Below are 22,246 nucleotides of genomic sequence, written 5' to 3' on the forward strand. Positions count from 1 at the left end.
TACTTTTGCAAATGGAGGAGGCTTCAAAATTGGGTCAAGTTGTTATTATGGGGGACTTTAATTATCCGGACATTGACTGGAGTAATGGGGTGGCTAAGTCAGAAAAAGCTAGTAGGTTTGTAAATATGCTAAATGACAACTTTTTATTTCAGGCGGTTCAAGAACCTACTCGGAATGAGTCTATTTTGGACCTGGTAATATCTAATAATACTGAACTTATCTCTAACATTTGTGTGGGTGAGCATTTGGGGAACAGTGATAACAACATGGTCTCCTTTGAGATAATGCTACAGAGACAGCTCTATAAGGGAGTAACTAAAACGCTCAATTTTAGACGTGCAGACTTTGCCAGTTTAAGGGCATCTCTGCAATGTGTCAACTGGGAAAGGCTTTTCATGGGGTTAGACACAGAAGGAAAATGGAACATCTTTAAAACATTGCTTTGCAAGTATACACAACAGTATGTTCCCCTTGTAAGCAAGGAGAGGCATCGCAAAGCAAAACCTTTATGGCTGAATAAAAGAGTTAGGGTCGAGGTTGGTAATAAAAAACGTGCTTTTAAAGCATTCAAGTTAGCTGGGACAGCGGAAACTTTCATCAGGTACAAGGAAGCAAATAAAGCATGCAAAAAAGCTATCAGGCAAGCTAAAATAGAGATGGAAAGGGATATTGCAGCTAGGAGTAAAAAGAATCCAAAATTATTTTTTAATTATGTGAATAGTAAAAAAATTAAGCAAGAAGGGGTGGGAACTTTATTATCACGGGGGGGGTAAGTTGGTTGATGAGAACGGGGAAAAAGCAGAAATTTTGAACTCTTATTTTTCATCTGTCTATACATCTGAGGAGCCAGATAATGAAGGCTTCCCTTTTAATATACCCAGTGCTAGTAATTTAGCTACTGACGCGTGGGTCACTCAGGAGGAAATTCAAAAGAGACTTGAACATGTAAAGGTAAACAAAGGTCCAGGGCCGGATGGGATTCATCCCAGGGTATTAAATGAGCTGAGCGCTGTGATTGCCAAACCTCTTCATCTAATTTTTCAGGATTCGTTGAGGTTTGGCATGGTGCCGAGAGACTGGCGGATTGCTAATGTGGTGCCATTATTTAAAAAGGGATCTCGTTCTCAGCCTGAAAACTATAGGCCTGTTAGTCTGACATCAGTAGTAGGAAAGCTTCTGGAAGGGGTAATAAGGGATAGGATAGTTGAATACATTGCAGTTCACAATACTATTAGTTTGTGCCAGCATGGTTTTATGCGTAACAGATCTTGCCAGACTAATTTAGTTGCCTTTTATGAGGAGGTGAGCAGGAACCTTGATGCTGGAATGGCAGTTGATGTCATCTACTTAGATTTTGCTAAAGCGTTTGATACAGTACCTCACAGAAGGTTAATGATCAAATTGAGTAATATTGGCCTAGAACATAATATTTGTAATTGGATAGAGAACTGGCTGAAGGATAGAGTACAAAGAGTGGTGGTAAATGGAACATTTTCTAATTGGGCCAGTGTGGTTAGTGGAGTACCGCAGGGGTCAGTCCTTGGTCCTTTGCTTTTTAACTTGTTTATTAATGACCTGGAGGTGGGCATAGACAGTACTGTTTCTATTTTTGCTGATGACACTAAATAGTGCAAAACTATAAGTTCCATGCAGGATGCGGCTGCTTTGCAGAGCGATTTGACAAAATTGGAAAACTGGGCAGCAAACTGGAAAATGAGGTTCAATGTTGACAAGTGCAAAGTTATGCACTTTGGTAGAAATAATATAAACGCAAACTATCTACTGAATGGTAGTGTGTTGGGGGTATCCTTAATGGAGAAGGATCTAGGGGTTTTTGTAGATCACAAGTTGTCCAATTCCAGGCAGTGTCATTCTGTGGCTACTACAGCAAATAAAGTGCTGTCTTGTATAAAAAAGGGCATTGACTCAAGGGATGAGAACATATTTTTGCCTCTTTATAGGTCCCTGGTAAGGCCTCACCTTGAGTATGCAGTGCAGTTTTGGGCTCCAGTCCTTAAGAAGGATATTAATGAGCTGGAGAGTGTGCAGAGACGTGCAACTAAACTGGTAAAGGGGATGGAAGATTTAAGCTATGAGGTGAGACTGTCGAGGTTGAGGTTGTTTTCTCTGGAAAAGAGGCGCTTGCGAGGGGACATGATTACTCTGTACAAGTACATTAGAGGGGATTATAGGCAGTTGGGGGATGTTCTTTTTTCCCATAAAAACAATCAGCGCACCAGAGGTCACCCCTATAGATTAGAGGAACAGAGCTTCCATTTGAAGCAGCGTAGGTGGTTTTTCACGGTGAGGGCAGTGAGGCTCTGGAATGCCCTTCCTAGAGATGCTGTAATGGCAGACTCTGTTAATGCCTTTAAGAGGGGCCTGGATGAGTTTTTGAACAAGCAGAATATCCAAGGCTATTGTGATACTAATATCTACAGTTAGTATTACTGGTTGTATATATATAGTTTATGTATGTGAGTGTATAGATTGGTTAGTATAGGTTGTGTGCTGGGTTTACTCGGATGGGTTGAACTTGATGGACAATGGTCTTTTTTCAACCCTATGTAACTATGTAACTATGTAACTATGTAACATACACCATAGGGCTTATTTACATCTGCAGTGCAGTGAGCAAAATGCAATTTCAAGTACAATCACCATGCTTTTTTCCCCCACAGTGCAGTGTTTTTCCCAGAATTCCATGGTTATTGCAGACCCAAATGGGTAATTGTCTTTGTGCTGTGCCTACCACAACTGCATCTGATTGACTATTGAATCAGGAGCAATTGTGCCATATATTTTGATAGTCCGCCCAGCAATATTCCCAGTGTTTGGTCACAAAGGCTTGATAAAGGGCCCAGGGAGGGCCTGAAATGTTGCCTCTTAGACATATGTATATGTGCTAAATAAACACCTTCACACTTTATCACTAATATGGTGTGATTTTTCTTATTGGTCACAATACACAATAGTTACAACACTAAGGTCCTAGGAAAGGACTGTGTCACTGGGGACAGATGTTAGGTGCAAATAGGCTATTGTGTTCTTACCTGAACACAGTAGTTTTGGTCTCTCTAAGCAGAAAACACATACACGGGTATAAACATACCATGTTAATAACATCCATTTCCCATTACAACAATGTTCTCTGCATCTAATGGTCAGAAAACATGCACAGAAACACAAGGCATGAACGCTGGCTGGCCAGCCAAAGTGCCAACCAAGTTTGTAATGGCAGCACTAGCATTATTAAATATCCATCTTCACCTAAGAATTTAGAATATTCAATGATTTCACAGAAAATTAGGGATGCAGAAATGAGTCTTCTAGGTCTTTACAGCTGATCTGTATGAACCAGATGATTAATAGGTTAAATGTAACTCGAACATTGTGTCAACATGTTTTTCTCATTTAATTACTCTCTGGAGGTAGGCAGGGCATGCATTAAATAACCCAAGGACATTTTTCTGGGTGCAGCAAGCAGAATTTACACTACACTGTTTGAGTCAGATGTTTTATTGTTAAAAAAAAAAAAAACATGGATATTGTCCTGATGCTCATTAGGAACATAGCAGAATATCATAACAAAATAATCTGGCAGCTGGGAGTGAGTACAGTTCTGGCTAAGTATCCAATGGCAGCAAAATATATCACTCAGTAAGGAAAGAAAAAGAACTTCAACATAAAACAGTGCCTAAAACTTCTGTGCAGATGCTCTGTATCTTAAGTATTTTGGTTATATGCACAAATGAAGGATTTTCTCAAAAAATTGTTGTTTGTATCTGACCCCACCACAGACATACACAAAAAGTGCTTTGCTGTGAGCAGCCTACTGGCTTTTCAGCATTCCTGGCATATTTGATACAATTAAAAAGAGGGTTTCATTCCTCAGAGAGTTAAAATAGTAACCTCAAATGCTAGAGTTTAACAAAACATATTGAATTTCTTAAAAAAAATAGCAAATCAGGAAATAGCCTATGTTCAGAAATTTCTGGGAACACTTAAACCTCAAATGCCTTACAAAAAAAGTCAGTAGTTTTGGGGGATAGTGGTTAGAAGCAGCTATTTTAAATATCATGTAACATCCCAAGAAAATATAGGCTCATTTAGCCATTAGTAGGGTATACAGTATGGCTGCTACAAACCTACCTAGGCTAGCAAGATCTGTAATTTGTAATACTCAGCCCCTCATTCAACCCTCACCCTCTCTGTTCCTCCTGCATGGCCCTCCATCCCCATACTCTGTTACTCCAATGCACTGTGAGTACTGAGCGCTAAGTACTGTGCATGTTCATGTTAAAGAATTATTATTATTAATAAAGCATGGTTACTTTGCTTTGGGCTGTGTGTGCAAATACATATATGTAAACATGAATATGTAAAACAAATATAATGTCTCTAAAACAGAATAGATTTGCTTTTGTTGGTGTTTTTTTTTGTACACCATTCATCCTAATTTAATATTCAATTGCTTTTCATCAATATGCCAATAAACCGTAGAATAATATTCAATTACTGATTTGTGTGTTTGTCTGACCACTGTACAGTTGATTTACCAAAAAACGGGTTGTCAACAGTAGACCTGAAACTGTGCTACTACATAGTCCAATCAGTTGGCCCAGTTTACTTTGGTGACCTGCATATCACCATATATGTCAAATATGCTTAAAGTCAGCTTTTGCGAGTACAGCTCTAATGATTGTTGACAATTATGTGTGTTAGAACAGTCTGGTATGAAGAAAAGTTTAAAAAAAAAAAGTGTAACATCTGTATTCACGGTCACTGTAATATAGTTGGTATAAAAGTGCAATGGAATATCAAAAAAAATTGATAAAAAACATTTTGGTATTTTTCTCTGATTTTCATCATAGTGACAAACAGATGCATGGGATGCAAGTATCACTATTACTGGCCTTGACTAATGTAACTCAAAATCACACCCCATGGTGAGTACTAGGACTTAGTCCAAGAAAACTATTAGTGTGAGTTGCTAACTACCCCTTGATTAAGTTGTGCTTCTGTTAGCACAGTCTTACTGCCACTCAGGGTACACAAAGGGTCTGCTCTGACTTGCTAGGTGCTTGCAATGTAGTTGTTTATCTTTCTCAAGGTGCAGATGAGGAAAGACAAGACAAGGTGCAGACAGTATAAAATGCCTATATAAACAAATCACAAAGAAATAACTAAGTTCCAATCTTTGAATGCATTAAGTATTGAAGAAAAAAAGTCATTGTACAACACACATTCACTTTTCCATTAGATTTCCTCATAGATGTACCTGCTCATCTTCACTGTCAGTCCCTCCTAAACTCAAGGAGCTCCGTCTCTGTATAGGCTTGGAAGACTAAAGAGAAGAAGAGGATTGGGTTTAGACAATTTTAACATTATAAATAAAATATATAAAGTGGCATAAAGATATACAAAATGGATAGCGATATTAAGACACAATCTGATTTAAAGATCCAAAATTTGAACAATAAAGATTCTATGATGACCTCTATTTTTAGGATTTATGCCATGGTAGCAATTTTAAGGATGGGTAGTTCAGTACTGATTTCCAATGCCTTTAGGATCACTTTGCATTGCAGAAAACAAATAAAAAAGAACAACTAATAATCATGGAATTAAAAGTCATTAATGGCTCTCCAGTGTCCTACAGGATGAAAATGTCTCATACAAAATGAGAATGTAAATAACTTTGCAGTAACTGGAAAGGCAGACAAATTTTTGAGTTATTGGTGACCTAAAGATCACAAAAGAATGATACTGGTAATGCTACACCATATCTTTTGGTCTTCTGTGCCAGCCCCTTGCCACCATACCCCTTTGAAGACCTGTGCTTTGAAAGATGCCGTGTGTACTTTTCTACTTTTTCTACTTTTACCAGCCCCCCTAGCCTTTGTGGAAATCACCTATATTTACACACAGAAGGCAGAAGAGCAAGCATTTCATGTGGGTGGAATGGGAGTCCAAAAATCACCCTGACTAAGATCCTGGGAAGTTGACATCTCTGATTTATACATACAGTATGTTAAATTTAGTCTGCAAACATTAGCGACTAATGATGTACAAAGGAAAGACACAGATACCTTTTCTGAAGGGTGAGCCAAAATTTCATGTAATGTTGTTATTTCTGGAGGGCTTCTGGGTAACCCATCATCTTCTGAAAGTGCTCCAGAATCTTCCATTTTTTTGCGAGCAATGATCTTAGGAGATGACCCCATCCTGATGTTCTGCTGAAGCTGTAGCTTTAAATTCAAGCATTATACACTATTTAGCTGGAAACGGAAATTCTTTCCAGTGTGGCTGGCCTTGTAAACATTTGTATATATTGATCACTTCCCCTATAAAGCTGGCCATACTGCTTAACTAATCTCTATATGGACCATCAGGGAGTAGTTTTGAATAACTACCAATACCTTTGGATACAAAAACCTGTTTTACCACTTCATCTCATCAACAAGTGTAAGGCATATCAGTAGACCTGGAAGTGGCATATATATTAAAGGTATGTTGCCAGAAAAATGTCACATGTACCTGAAAAAACTGGTAATGTAAAAAGCAGAATGGAACTTAAACAGATTTAACTTGAAAGGCTTAATAAAAATAAACTCCGGCGGTGCATTTTGGAGCATGTTGTCTCATGCTGCTTTTATCCCTGGGAACAAACGTCAAATTCTGCTTATAGGTTTTGAAATTTGCACAAACATGCTCTATACTAGTACTCATCTGCTGGGCTTTGAAATTAGACTTATGTAAGTAACAATTCACAAACTGACAGGGTGATTCTTGTTATGAAAATAATGAGTGCTGCTGAAACTCAGTGGATAGGCACTAGTTTATGGATACTAGTTTCCAGGTAATGTGAAAATTCTTGTATCAAATTGCTTTTTTTGACCTACATTAACCTACATTGTAGGTTAAAGTTCTGTCTATACTTTTCTATAAGATTAAAAATACTATTTTTAATCTTTATTCATTGTTGTAGAGTTTGCCTCCTACCTGTCACTATTAAACCTAATCCTCCCCCAATTTTCATATACAGTACATTTGCATCACACTACAACCAGTCTCTCAAGAAAGGCGTCTGAAGTCACACTAGCCTCATCACTTAAGTTCTTAGCTAACACTGAAGCTGCCTTCATTTTTCCAACCCCCTTGTACTTCTCTTTCTGTAGAATACCCTAGGCGCAATACCCATTAAATGTATGCACTTTATGATTCTTACTCACACTACCCCCACATGTAATAAAAGGCACAATATTTACCAAGGTGTAGTACCCATAGCAACAAACAAAGATGTTTGCTTTTGAACTCATGACTGGTAAATGCTACCTGCTGATTGGTTGCTACAGGCAACTACTTGTAGCAAACTCTGCACCCCTACATAACCTTGTATATATCTGGTCTTCTCTCCCCTGTTAGTACCTTGTGTGTGTTGCACTGATGTGTATTAACTGAACCCTTATCAATGTTATGATATTTGAAATGTATAGAAATGTATCTCCCTACTAAAAGTATCACAACCCTAGTGAAGCTCAAACAAACACACCCTATAAATGCCTATGCACAATGTATTTGATTTTTTAAACCACGGTAAAAACACCAATAAAATGGCTGTACCTGTAACGCCTTTACTTTTCCAGAGGGATTTTCATCCTTGGGAGCATTTTCTGCTTCAGCAATAAACACACTGTCATGCGATAAGGCCTTATTGCCCATGTTGCCTTTTGTCCTTTCAACAAATAAAACATAAAGTTACAAATGTACATTTATACCAATGACCATTATTCCAGACGTTTTTCCTGAAAACAGTTTACCAACTAGCAATTAAATGAAGAACTCACAATAGGAAGTGAACTTTACAAGTGCTCTAATAAATGGCAGAGCTCACATCTATTCTGTATTCTGTTTTTGATTATGAGCAAAACCATTTACTTGCTCAGATAGAAATTAGTCTTACTATGGGCAGTGGGCAAGTAGCACTTTAATCAAGCAGTAAATATGTTAATGAAGATGGCTGGCATGTAAAGTCAGAGGGGCAGGTACAAAATTAAATTTAAAGGCGTTGTTCACCATTAAATTAACGTTTAGCATGATGCAGAGAATGCCATTTGTGATATTTTGGGATATGTTCTTTCTTCTCAGTCTCCAGGAGTTATCTGGTTGCTAGGGTCCAATATAACCTAGCAACCAGGCAGTGGTTTCAAAGAGAGACTGGAATATGAATGGAGGAGTAAATTGAGGAAAGATAAGTAATAAAAAGTAACAAAATTGTAGCCTCACAGAGCAATAGTTTTTTTTTTACTTCCGGGGTCAATGGCCCACACTTGAAAGCTGGAATAGTCAATTATTTAAAAAAAAAAAAAGATTAACAATGAAGACCAATTGAACATTTACTAAGAATATGCCATATGCATATGCAATATGTGTTGTAACCCAAAATCTTAGTTTAGCAAGGTGTACAGATAACAGTGAACTTTTGAGCACAGTAATAGATTTCTGTTCATATTAACAAGTTCAAACAAAATGTTTTATCCTATATATTTGACACTAGATTCAATTAAACAGTATGGCCTGATATAGGTTGTTTAATAGTTATTGCAATGAATATAGTGTGCTAACTCTTCTACATTAGCCAGATATTTTTAACAGAAAAATATGCATTTTTGTCACATGCAGTTACATTTTGCTCTTAGGTAATGAGGGCGATGCTGGGAGTTCAAGTACAATACCAGCTAGAGGCCACGGTTGCTGGTGATTATCTTCCTACGTGGAGGCATACACACAAGCAGCTATGAGCCGTCTCTGAAACACCCAATTATTCATAGGGTAAGTGAAAATTGATTTTATTTCTATATCTGTTCCAGCACCTGGCAGAGGTGCATAAATATATTAAATATATATGTAACATATATATGATGATTGTGTCCAGTAGAACAACATATAGTATCACTGGGGAATTTGTAAGGACAGGTATGGATCTATTATCCAGAATGCTTAGGACCTGGTGCCCACAAGTTTTTTTTTCCATTTTGAATCTATGAATTTTGAATCCCATGATTTGGAGCTTTCTGGGTAACAGGTTTCCAAATAAGGGATCCCAGTACAATGCAGGGAACCCATGTAGTGTTCCCTTACCCTGTGTCTTGTGCCGGATGAAGCGCAATGGAACTGGCTCCTGTTATGCTGATATCACTGCTGGATTGGCTGGGTTTTAGAATGTTCTCCCCGATAGAGACAGGTGCTTCTTTCCGTCTGTCCTTCTTTTTAACAAAAAATTTTTTAAATGCCTTAAATTTTGACTTCTTTTTCCCTGTAGCAAAAAAGGGAAAGTTGTGGTCAATCACAAAATTTTAAACCATTAGGTGGGGGTGCAATGAGGGTGTGACCACAAAGAATATATAGACAACAAGAAATCCTCTGCACTCACCCATTATCAATATATATATATATATATATATATATATATATATATATATATATATATATATATATATATATAGTTTTGTACTTCACCTCAGTTTAATTTACTCAGCACTAATATAGATAATTTACAACTTTAAAATGAGTAAATGTTACATAGATCTATAAACTGCAATAAAATGTGCAAAATTCCATGAACTTTGTTTCAACACATGGAAGGGAAGTCAGTTTCCTTTTGTCTATATCTGGTTCGTTGCAGCAGGAAGTGACATCACAAACTAACATGGTCAGTACGGGACTACAAGTTAGTGCTGCTGTCTATGAAACTACTTCAGTAGTCATGACTAAAGGGGTGGACAGGGGGTTTACGCAGGGCCGCCGCTCCCTATAAGCAGAGTACTCAGTCTGCATAGGGCACCAACTCCCAGGGGGGCACCATCCCAGCTGCTCCAAAAAAAAAAAATTATATTATTATAACATACCCCCCAACACTGTCCCACCGGTTTTTATAGCGCATCCCGCTGTCTCGGATAGTTCTATCAATCTATGGGGGCTACTGGGGCACTTACTATGGGGGCATTGTCTATGGGGGCAATTGGGGGCACTGTGTGTGGGGCCCCTATAGTAGGTGTTTTTTTTTATTATTTTATTTTTACTTCCGTAATATTTGGGGGAGGGGGCACAAAAGTAAATTTCTGCTTAGGGCACCCATTTGGCCAGCAGCGGCCCTGGGTTTACATAGAAAGTAAGGGTGTGTAGTCACATAGCAGCTGGAAGGTGGAATCAGTGGAAAATGGGGAGGTAGCAAATGATTTCTAAGGATGTTGGAAACCCTAAACTCCCAATGCCTCCAGTAGGTCACCACATTCTAGTGTATGAATACAGGCAGGTCATTACACCAACTTGCAACATTGCTGATGGATTCAGATCAAAAACATGGACAATATGTATATTATGGGTGCGTGGTTGTAAACAATTAAAGTAGCATCAGGTTTGGGCCCTATTTTTCTACCAGTTCAACCCTAACTTTTAGATATTACAGACACACAGTGATCCTTGTGCCTGGTTGAGATTTGAGTCTCAACTTCACTTTCATAAAATAGAACAGCTGCAGGTTTTCTCTGCGCCCAAGTTTATAACTACAGGCTAAAGCTGTGTTTTATTTTAAAAAAGTCCATCGTTTGGCAACATGACATAAAAGAATGGAACCCCATATAGGGATTGCCTGGGCCAGCTGCAACATTTTAGGTATGTTTCAAGATCACAGTTGTAAACTGGAGTACTTCTAAGTACATTAATCTGGGCTTGCATTGCTCACAAATGACTGTATCTGTAAACAAAGTCTTTGGTCTGTCGGAGAATGATCCTGGCTGAAGTCTGTTTGAATAAGCTTGGGCTGGGAAGTAGCAGTTGGAGCCAGAAGCATCTGATTTATCATTTTACGTTTCTCTTTTGCCTCACAAAAGATGGTACATTCACCAATTTATATGGGAACATAGAAAAAAGCTATTCAGGGAAACCAACCACAGTGTTCCTGCTCATAGCAATTTTTTCAGTAGACTTTTAACACATAAACCCCCATATGTAATAAAAGGCTGCCCAGGAGCAGTAACACATAGAGATATTTCCTTTTAAACAAGTGACCAAAAATTCTATCTGCTGTTTGGATGGTAGGGGTTTACTGCTCCTGTGTAAAATTACTACCATATTGACTTGATATTGTAGTATCCCTATGTGAGATTCAGATTCTGTCACCCTGACATAAAAAACTGTATACTAAAAGTCCCTTTCAAATGAAACATGACACCCAAGTTCCTTTTTTATCAACACAACCATACCCATGATAAAGGCATTTAAAAATCCCAGCTTTCAATCATATATTAATTGCCCCACCTCAATGCCTTAGGTATAGAGGTGGGGCAGGCAATTACTTTCACTTTTTATTCAGCACTCACTTTCTTCCTTATCATCTAATTGTGAAGCCAGGGCATGGCATCCCTGTAAAAAAATAATGTAATACCAGAATAATTTTGCTTTACAAAATCATAATATTGGGCCTACCAATCCATAAAGGTCAGATGTCTGATAAAAAAGATTGTAGCAACAAATGCACTGGCACTCAGAGCTGGAATCGGGATAAACCCTTTAATTCATTCTTTATTGCGGTAGTGCAACGTTTCGGGGTAAAGTGACCCCTTTGTCAAGCAAAAGGGGGGGAGGGTGCCGATCCCTCCAGCAGTGAGCACCGAGCGTACAAATTGGAGAGCTAAGGGTGTGCGAGGAGTCTTTGGTTCGTTAATGATAAAAAAGATTGCCCATGCTTAACAATATCAGGATCATCTTATGTAAGAGTGTATGTTTGGGACTGATCCCTTTACCAATGCATACAAATGTACAAAACACAACTTTGGGTTACAGGGAGTCTTGCTTAGCCTCAGTTTCAATGACACAGGTTTTCTCAAATGCCTTTTCCCATAAAATATTTGTTTCTATTTCCGGCACCATTAATAATCTGGTTAGATATTTACAGTCTGATTTTCTGAGGGTATTTTCGTCTATTTACAGTATAGTGTCTCTTTTTAATTGTACTGCTTATTTACTGCATTTCACAGTAGTTCAAACAGAAGTACATCTGCCTTAGGGCAAAGACACATGTGGCCGATTAGTCGCGCAACTTTTAATTAAGCCAGTCACACGGCGACTAATTGCGCAACTTTTTACCCATAAAGTATAATTGCATAGCTGCAACAAATCGCACGCTCATTTTCATCATGCAAACTAGTCGCCGCAAGTTTTTAAAAAGTTGTGGCGACTAATAGGCCCATATGTCTTCGCCCTTAAAGGGTACCTGTCACTCATAAAAAGCTTATAATAACATTCTTTTCAAATTAAACATGAAACCCAAATTCCTTTTTTCATTAAAACATCCATACCTGTTATAAACTGATTTAAAAATCTCAACTATCAATCATATTTTGCCTGCCCCACCTCTATGCAGTCACTTTCACTTTCATTTCTGCACTTCTTAGGTATCACTGATCTCCTTCTCATGCCCCCTCCCTCCCTAATTCCTATAACTGTGTATCCTGTCAGACACAGACTGGCAATCTGTGGATTTTGGCAAATGCCAGAGGGGCTTATGTCAGATGCTCACCACTGCTTAGTGGGCTGGTACAGGATTGTTTGGGCCTCTGTGTAGTTGAAATGCCGGGGCCTGTTTTAAATCCCAGTCAAGGCCTGTTTCTGTCCATGGGTATGTGCATCAGGTCCCTCATTCTGGCATATAAACAAGATTTTGGGATGATGCAAAGCTTGCCTTTATAACAGTGCTCACAAAATGGAGCCCGCCTGTTTCCCGTGATGCACTAGTGTTATTATTTGAACAGATTTCCTAACAAATTAGTTAAAATTCAGGTTGTCAAAACTGGCATTATTCTTTTAAATAGTAGTGAACTGGGGAAATGGAAGCCCACAAAAGACATTAACAAATATTAAAATATTCCTGTCCTTAATAGGAATAAAATTCAGAGTAGGAGGCCTGTGAACTGAAGGAATGCAAACATGCCAAATGTATGCAAAATGTTTGAAATACAGCTGAAGACTTTGAAACTATCAAGCATTTTAGATATAGGGCTGTGACACATGGGGAGATTAGTCGTGCAAAATCTCCCTTGTCATGGGCGACTAATCTCCCCGCAATGCCATCCCACCGGCTAGAATGTAAATCGCCTGTGGGATGGAATATGCAGCGCCGTGATTTTCCGAAGTTGCCTTGCAACTAATCTCCCCGTGTGTCAAGGCCCTTAGAGAGCCCAGTCTGAAGTAGTATCTCAAGCTCTAGCATCATACACTACCTCAGACTGGCCTCTCTAAATCATCACTAATAAGTTCTTCTTTAGTAAATAAGTAAACAGATTGTATCAAAATAAATAGCATGCAGGAGCATGGAACAGTCCTGCCCATATTCTGTGTTATATTACGCACGCACGCGTTAAATTACACACGCTCGGGGGGGACGTCGGGTAGGGGGCACTGCGAGGGGTGTTAGGGGGGCCCCTGCGGGGGGTGGGGGGTGGGGGGTTAGGGGACGCGGCCGGCGGGGGCACCTGCAGGGTCCCTGGGGCGGGAGCCCCGGTGGGCCCTTTACCCCCCAGTCCGACCCTGCAGGGAATAATCTTGTACCATAAGAAGTTAAATGTAGAAATCTGTAGAAATCTAACCACTGTAGCGTGGACATTACTAACCCTGCAGTATTTCACTTCCCCATCTGCAGTCCAGACCTCCTACTCTGCATGCAGGAACATGTGTGTGGCCCTCTCTCATGCACTGGAGACAATGGGCAGCTTTTCACGAGGATTAGCTTGAACTGACACAGAAGAATCACAGCACAAATCCAATGCACACGAGTCAGACTAAAGAAGTAATTATTCGCTTTTCAGTATGGGATACAAACAGCATCAAGTTTACCTGGACATTCTTCATAGGGCTCTTCTGTCTCTAAATTCTGTATTCCTTCTGTTGTGTTAGCAGCCATGATAGTGTCACTACAATGTAAAACAAAAGTCTGTTAAATAACCAGTTTCTGCTTTTTTTAAATATAAGAGTATACAGTGGTTTGCAGATTTATTAAACAGTATAATGTAGTTATTTGCTGAAAGTACCAAAAGTTATTTAACCTTTAATGTGCAGATTGCATGTGTTCTTTATTCCAAAAATCACTTTATATTTGTTGATATTAAAAAAAAAAAAGTCACCTGCGGTATGAAGTGAAGGAATTTAGGGATCCTGGGTTAGCAGGGTTGTGGTTGTGGGGGTTAAAACACTGCAGGTGCCCATTATGTATTTAAAAGTAGGACAATCCAGCCAATTGAGTCTTTAGCTGTTGCTGAAGTTGTTGGGTCTTAAGCTGTTGGGTCTTTAGCTGTTGCTGGAGTTTCCCAACACCCCCGCAAACTACAAGTTCTTTTACAACGGAAAGACCTTATACCTGTTGCCCAAACTCTACCCTTTTAGTTGTTATAGTGCCCTACTACAGAGTTTTTCAGGCATTATGAGTGAGCTTTGCATTCGAAGATTTGGTCTGGTCCCCCAGACCCTTAGTTTGTAAGAAAGCCTTGTGAAGATATAGGCCTAACAAACTATCCTTCATTTTGAGGGATAACTAATACAGTAAATAGCCATTCACTTAAGTATTTCACATTAACTGGCACTAAACCGGAACTACCTTTACACCACTGTGGCCAGCCCCACAGTTTAGAATTACTGCCCCATTATATCTGCTATCAGTGCGCTTTTTATAGTATTATAGTATATATTATTTCCATTGGTGCAGGCACTGTTATGACTGTTACTGCTACATATTTAAGCATTCAAGCTTAAGCCTTACTTTTTTAAGCAAATCAAGTTGAAGTATATGCTGCTTAAAATATATACTTTTGCTTTAACTTACAGCTTGCAAGCTCTAAAAAAAATGTTTCCCAGGCAATTTTTTTCCGGATATCTGACCATATAACAATTCTATAACCCCTGTGTGTGTAGAAATAATGGAAAGCAGCTGTCTAAAATGGATTGTTTTCTGAAATTTAAAAAGGAGGAAATGCCTTTGGTGCGGAGGGTCAGGTTCAGTCTGTAATTATGCAAAAATTCCCTTTTCTTAAGACTAACAACATGTATTTGGCTCCGAAGTTCATATTTGTATCTTGGTTTGGTATTTATATAAGTTTTGGACAGCACTGTGAAAGTAACAAACATTACAGTCCCCATTAGCTTTATACTTTATATAAATCTGTTACACCATAAATGATACCAACCCCCCCCCCCCTCCAAGAAACAAAAACATTAGCCAGGCTCCCATGTAATGCAGCCGGTATTTCACTATGTTATTAGCATATGAACCACGACAGACCAGCTGAGACAATCTGTTCTAAACCAGTGCTGCTCAAACAGCTTTCTTCATCTTATATTGTTATCTTAGGCTAAATAGTGCCCAGTCAGCAATCAAGCCCCGACAATCTAAAAACATTCAGGCAGGTTAATTGGATCCTGGCAGTGCTGTGTGGGTTGAGTGAACGTGATGAGAAACTTGGATTATAAATTCCAGTAGGGCAGGGATTGATGTAAATGAAGAATAATAAAGTAAAGTAGATGATAATAAAGCACTTAATAACAGACACAGATTTATTTGTATAAAGTGTCAATATATTCCATACCACTGTACAGTGATCAAACATAATTTACACCCATTCCTGCCCTAGTGGAGTTCTCAATTTAAGATCTTTATGCCACACACACTGGGAGCCAATTAACCTGCTGGTATGTTTTTTTTCAGACAGTGAAAAGAAAATGGAGAACCCAACACAAGTACATGTGTATATTCAAATTCCTTAACAGTGAACAGCAAAGTTTCAGTTCAGTGGTGCCACTCTGGGCAGCCCCCCCCTCCTCGGTTTCATCTGGTATATTGCCCATGGGCTTATCCAGGTAACTCACCCCTCCACTTCCAGATTTAGCCAGGATATATCTGGTGGCCATGCAGGTGGTGGAGCATTTATGCAATTTTTTTTTTTTAACATATGTTTTTATTTAGGTTTTCCATTGTAAACAAAGAACAGAGAAAACAGAATAAAATAGATAAATAAAAGGTGTACAATTCAGTTATAGTTTTTGGTTGAATTACACAATCAGTTTGATAGGGTGTTAGTTATAAATATAACTGGGTTAGTTTAAATGATGTTTTTGTTAGTTAAATATCGTCACTTACACCATAAATAAATGGAAATTTAAGAGGTTGTCTCTTGGGTCGAGCATAACATTTGGTTTATTTAGTGACTCCTGAGGGTTTTGTTTCTTGTCTGGTTTTTTCTTTGGTATGGCTGGTTTATACTAATATAGTCTGTTTCCTGAACTAATGGGTTGTTTAATAGCAATTTCTAGTTATACCATGAAGTGTTAGATATCTTACATGTGGGGGAAGAGATCTTATATAACTTGTCCATGTGTTGATATATGTATCTGTATCTTGGTCTTTTTCGGTGGTTGTTTCTAGCCAGTCCATATGAAATATAAAGTGGAGGTTTTGTTTCACTAATGAAAGGGGTGGATGTGTTGTGGCGAGCCAATGGTAAAGTATTGCTTTTTTGCATTTCTACATATGTTTAGTTTACCATATAGGCACTCAAAGGCCACCCCCTAAAGGTGCCCCTTAAGTGCCTATATGGTAAATATGACCCAGGTGCTAAAAATGCACCACCGTGCCACCAAGCAGTTTATAGCACACTACGCTAGCAAGCAGCTTTAAAAAAAAAAATGAATGTTCTGAAACTCTGCAGTGGAAAAAATGGGTTTGCTTAAGAAACACTTATATTACTAGGATGGGCAGCCATTCAAGCTGAGTATGGCAAAAAGGACATGCTTACATAGCAGGTAAGAGATAAGTTGTGTAGAACACAATATGTTTAGTTCGTACACATGTTCTTTATACACGGGGAGAAAGTACATTATATTTTTATTACTTTAAAATACATTTATTGTCTGGTCTTACTGTTCCTTTAAAACCTTGTGACTTTTTAGCAAGTCTCCATGCACATATGTTATGGCTTTCTAGCAATTCCATTAATACTATATAAACATATCCTTAGCAGTATCTAAGGACAGAGAGCCTACTGGTTCTCATGCACTAGACAGTTTTCAAAGTCTTCCTATGAGTATCTAACAGGCATCAGACCATGACTATGACTGTACTACTCAAGGACATTTGCATTTGTACATTCTCCAATGTAATGGCTGTGTATTTCAGTACTTTGATATGCTAAAATTTGAACTATTTTGGTTACACAGATGGACAGCAGGCTCTCAGCAGGAGAGCCTGTGTCCTTTGCTCCCTTCATTTTCCCTTGTATCATCCAAATAACATGATGCTGTCAACTCATACTTCTCAGTAGGGATGTTGTTCTGTGTTTGATGGGTTGGTGCCAAGAAGACTGCTTTGCATTTAAGCCCAAAAAATGTGTTTTATTTCAACAGAATTCAAATGAATGTCTTTTTGCCACATGGCTACAGAAATTCCAAGTTCCTGTATGTACTTTAAAACAGGACACATACTGTAATGGCTTTGTGTGAACGATGAGGTCTCTGCATAAAATCTCCTACCCAGCTGAGGCAGCCACCAGTTACTCTGCATAAAATGTAATAGACCAAACTTTGCCTGAAAAAATGGAATCAAAATGGAGATTGATCTCTGATGATCTCAGACTTTCCTAAGCTACATCCTATGTTCTAAGCTTACAGGAGTGGCTGATTTTATCATAAAAATCAGGGGGAAATAATTCAATACGCTATTTGCAATGGTAGGGTGGAAACTTGATTCAGTTTGATTCTGAAGATTAGCTCTATGGCTCTCTAGGCATATCTGGGAACGCTATTTCAAGAGATAGACATTAACAAAGCTACAGTACTTTCATATTGTATCTATACTTTCTAGTCTTACTATAATTAATTAAATGGAATTCAAAATACTCTCTAGACTGACTTCATCTGAGTTACTTCCAGTGGATACTTGAGACAAAATATTGCCTCTGGAGCCATATTTAAATTCACACAGTCTCCTATCTGTAATAAATCCTCCACACCTTTTGCTCCAACAGGAGAGGCTTATTACTGGATTACTAGAGGATTAATAGAAAGAGTCCAAGCAAATGTGCATGTGGGCACATACCAAAAATTTCTCAAAATGGCAGCAATGCTAGAATGAACTGTAATAATAACCAGTGATCCACAGATTCAACCAAAACCAAGGTAGAACATTGCGAAACAACCAATTGTTCATATTGAAATAAACAATACTGGTACTACAAAGTACACAGATTTTTATACTTTGCAGCTGCAAGCACATTATGCCAGAAACTATGTCAGAAGGGAGAGTTCCTTGCATAATAAAGGGAGTGGCCCTTGTGCCCCAGGAACATAAGGGATTTCAATGCCAGCTGACTAAAAACCTAGGTAACACTGATATGGTAAGATGTTCAATGCCAGGAAGTTGCTCTGAAAGATTTCATGGCTGCAGAATTCTCTGTTGTTCCAGAATACGCAGTCCAGCCCGCACATCACTACTACACAGGCCCGGATTTGTGGCGAGGCCAGAAGAGCCCGGGCGGCACAAATTTAGGGGCAGCACCAGCCTCATCTAAACTTTGCTCACGTAAGGAGCTCTGAGGACAGGACAGAAAACTTCAGTGTGTGAGCATCTGCGATCCTAAGGATGGGGGCCCCTGGGGATAATGTCCGCTCCTCTAATTAGAGTGAGGTTTGGGAGTGAATGCTCTGGCAAACTGAGCCCTAGATGTCAATTTACTCCTAAGGTAAAGAACTAGCTTCCCTGGTCTTGTCACTACATAATTTCAAAAATGATTTGTAATCAATGTGAGTGCCAAAACATGTATTACACCATTATAAGCAAATACACCATGTATTGTTTTTATTGTTTTTATGCCATATAAAAACAATCACTGACAGATTTCTACATTTTTATCACACTGTTTACAAGGGGCCTGTTGCCAGATAAGTTGCAATGATGAATAAATAAGTCTATACATATAGTCCTACAATATTAGCTGGTAAAGAACAGAATATTAATCTTAGAAACAGCAATGCTTGCTGGAAGGAGTGAGCTCAAGTTCAGCTGTGCTTTAAAACCCCCTGTCTCTTGTTTGCAGCCTGGCTAACTCCGTTGCCTAAGGGCTTTCTCCTTTCCAGGATAAAGCCTGCCCGATGGTAGCTATGTAAACAAGGAGTCATTTTCAGGACAATGTGAAGCTGGCTAAATTTCCTGGATGAGGTTCTTGTCTCTGGAATGAAATGTACCGCTGAACAACAGTGCATTCCCAGGGAAATGAACAATATGTGCATTATACCAATTCTTAATAATGTGCAATAATAGGAGAACACTCAAGCTGCTCTGTTCTGCCTTTTCCAGTTTTTTAGTGTCTTTAGACTGACACAGACAAACACTAACCAGTATGTCATCCATGAGTTTTATTTATATGTTTATGTCTATGAAGATTTTCATTCATCCAGGTCATGGTATATCTAGTATAAATAAATTTAAAGCAACTGGACTTGTTTGGTAATCATTGAAGACGTTTCACTACTCATCCGAGCAGCTTCTTGAGTTCAACTGACTGGTATGGGAAGTCCTCAGCATACTGTATATACTCTTCCACTAATCCAAATCACAATGGCACTATGTAACTCTTCAGAAAGGTGACATCTGAAACTCACAGAGGTGTGAATGCTGTGGAGTTACTTTGAAAGGATTACCAAAGTATCATGCAACTCTTCAAACAGGTGTTACTTGTTAGAGTTGCATGAATTTTTGTTCCATAACAGCTAAGAGTGCGGCTTCTGATTTTTTCTGTGTGCATTTTTTTTAACTCTGCACCCAGGCATATTTTGTTTACAGTTTTGTGAGTGCCGGCTGTTCGTGTATCTGATGAAAATATTCATTATAAGGCTAAATTTAGTATTAGTAATTAGTAATAATTAGTATTAGTAATCTACAATAGTCTACTTTGGATCAATACCTAGGAGTTCAAAAATAAAAAATTATTGGTGAACTTTGTATAAAATACTTGAGAAAAAAAGCTTTAGCTCCTAGTTGTTGCTCTGTGCTGCAGCCAAATACAATTGTAGAAATCCAAAAAATAGGAAAAAAGCTTCAGCAGGTTTACTGCAAAACATTTATTGTGGGTACCCACAATAAATGTTTTGCAGTAAACCTGCTGAAGCTTTTTTTCCTATTTTTTGGATTTCTACAATACCTAGCAGTTATGTGAAGTTGTTTATCTTTGGGTCAATAGGAGCGTTCCCAAAAAGGGTTCCCAAAAGTTGAACATTCCCATTATAGACTTTAGGAAGTTATACAGCACTTAAGCAATTCAAAATTTTAATTTTCAGTTCACAACCAATAATAGTCAGTGTGTATCCCAAGATGTATGTAGAATGGACACATTTTTCTACAAGGCAAAGCATATTATAAAAGATAAAAACTGCTCATGGAGAAAGTCCTTTTTCATTAGCTAAAACACATGGAAAATATTAAAAACTGTATCCACAACTTAAAAAGCTTTAAATATATCTCCCAGATAAGCTGGCTTCATTTTATACAATCAAAACGGATGGTGACATTGGACTTCATATACTTCGGATCAATTTTAGCCCTATAAATAGAATGGATCAGACTGGGGCACCAGGGGCTGCCAGAGAACCTGATGCCAAGGGCACCTAGAAAACTTTCCAATAAGAAAATTATCAATGAATGACAGATACCTTCCCATCTTCACACCTGTCTTTTTAAATATCTGCTCATCCTTATAGGTAATTTAACAGCAATATCAGATTTGGTTTTATATTTCAGACCCCCTTATTTTGAGTTTGCTACAATTCCCAATATGCAGCCTTTTATGTAAGTATACCCTTCCTATCAATCTAGAACATTTTTCTCTTTATTTTCCTTAGAAAAACATAAAGCAACATTAAAACTACTCCATTCGCTATGTAAAATGTTAATCCCACCAGTTGTTAGTATTTTTACAATGTTAACCCAAGGTACAGGTATGGGATCCCTTATCTGGAAACCCATTATCCAGAAAGTTCCAATTATGGAAAGGCCATCACCCATAGACTCCATTATAAGCAAATAATTCTAATTTTTAAAAATGATTCCTTTTCCCTGTAATAATAAAACAGTAGCTTGTACTTGATTCCAAATAATATATAATTAATCCTTACTGGAGGCAAAACAAGCCTATTGGGTTTATTCAATATTTAAATTATTTTTTTGCAGACTTAAGGTATGGAGATCCAAATTATGGAAAGATCCCTTATCAGAAAAAAACCCAGGTTCCGAGCATTCTAGATAATAGGTCCTATGCCTGTATTCCTTAATACTTATATCTAATGAATATTTGTATGTTCTAGCTATGCTAACCCTTGAAGTGTATAGCTAGACCATACCGCAGAAATTCATATTAACATCATTAATAACTTTTCTTTGAAAATATTACTTTTTTACCGTTTTCCCTCCCATCGCTATGGCTCCTGCTGGTGCTTGGCTATAGTGAAAGCAGATTTACTAATGATTCAGAACATCCATCCCCTTCCCATCTGATCAAGTTACAGAGTATTCAGAACACTATCACACTGGGTCTTATACATCTGAATGAACATTAGAGTGGCTTTCGGGCATTTGCTGACAACCTATTCTCTAGCCTGTAGTAACAGGATACCAAGAACTACATTGGCAGGGCTTAGAAAGCACAGCATAATTAAGGAAAGTATGTCACCATGAATATCGGTTTTGCAGAAATAATGTGCTATTAACAAATTTGTAAGTTATTTTTTTTTTTAACTGCAGATCTCAGTATTTACATTATAGGAGCATAATAGGAGCATAAAGAGCATATATATATCTTACAATATACAAGATACATGTGTGGTTACATGAAAACTAAAGCCTAACAAAAAAGTAGGGTAGAAATGCTATACATATATATATACATATATATACATATATATATATATATATATATATATATGATGTTTTGGGGTTTCTGTGTCAGCCCAAGGCCTTTACCTGGGAAGATCTGTGGTTCTAAAGATGCCCCAGTAACTCCCCGTAAAATACGATAATTCTAGTCATATTTTTAGAGTTTAGTTCTGCTTTAACATTTTAAGTTTAGCATTGTCTTCCAAGTTTGAACAGGTTTACCTGTGCATCAGGTCAGCTTAAGTCAGAGTTGGGCCCAGATAAAAGATCCTCTAC

At 38.2% G+C, this 22,246-nt stretch overlaps 1 protein-coding gene across 3 annotated transcripts in view; it reads right to left on the bottom strand.

The window, feature by feature from the left end:
* The window catches only part of kiaa1210 (KIAA1210), a 72,414-nt gene that overhangs the window by 22,116 nt on the left and 28,052 nt on the right, over positions 1 to 22,246 (bottom strand). For all 3 annotated transcript variants that reach the window (NM_001374601.1, XM_031890249.1, NM_001130353.2), the window contains 5 exon segments: positions 5,282 to 5,347; positions 6,093 to 6,251; positions 7,627 to 7,738; positions 9,145 to 9,319; positions 13,897 to 13,973. In NM_001374601.1, the coding sequence (NP_001361530.1) occupies positions 5,282 to 5,347; positions 6,093 to 6,251; positions 7,627 to 7,738; positions 9,145 to 9,319; positions 13,897 to 13,963 (579 nt within the window). In that variant the 5' untranslated portion in view covers positions 13,964 to 13,973.

This window comes from Xenopus tropicalis, chromosome 8 (assembly GCF_000004195.4).
Source record: "Xenopus tropicalis strain Nigerian chromosome 8, UCB_Xtro_10.0, whole genome shotgun sequence".
Taxonomy (NCBI): domain Eukaryota; kingdom Metazoa; phylum Chordata; class Amphibia; order Anura; family Pipidae; genus Xenopus; species Xenopus tropicalis.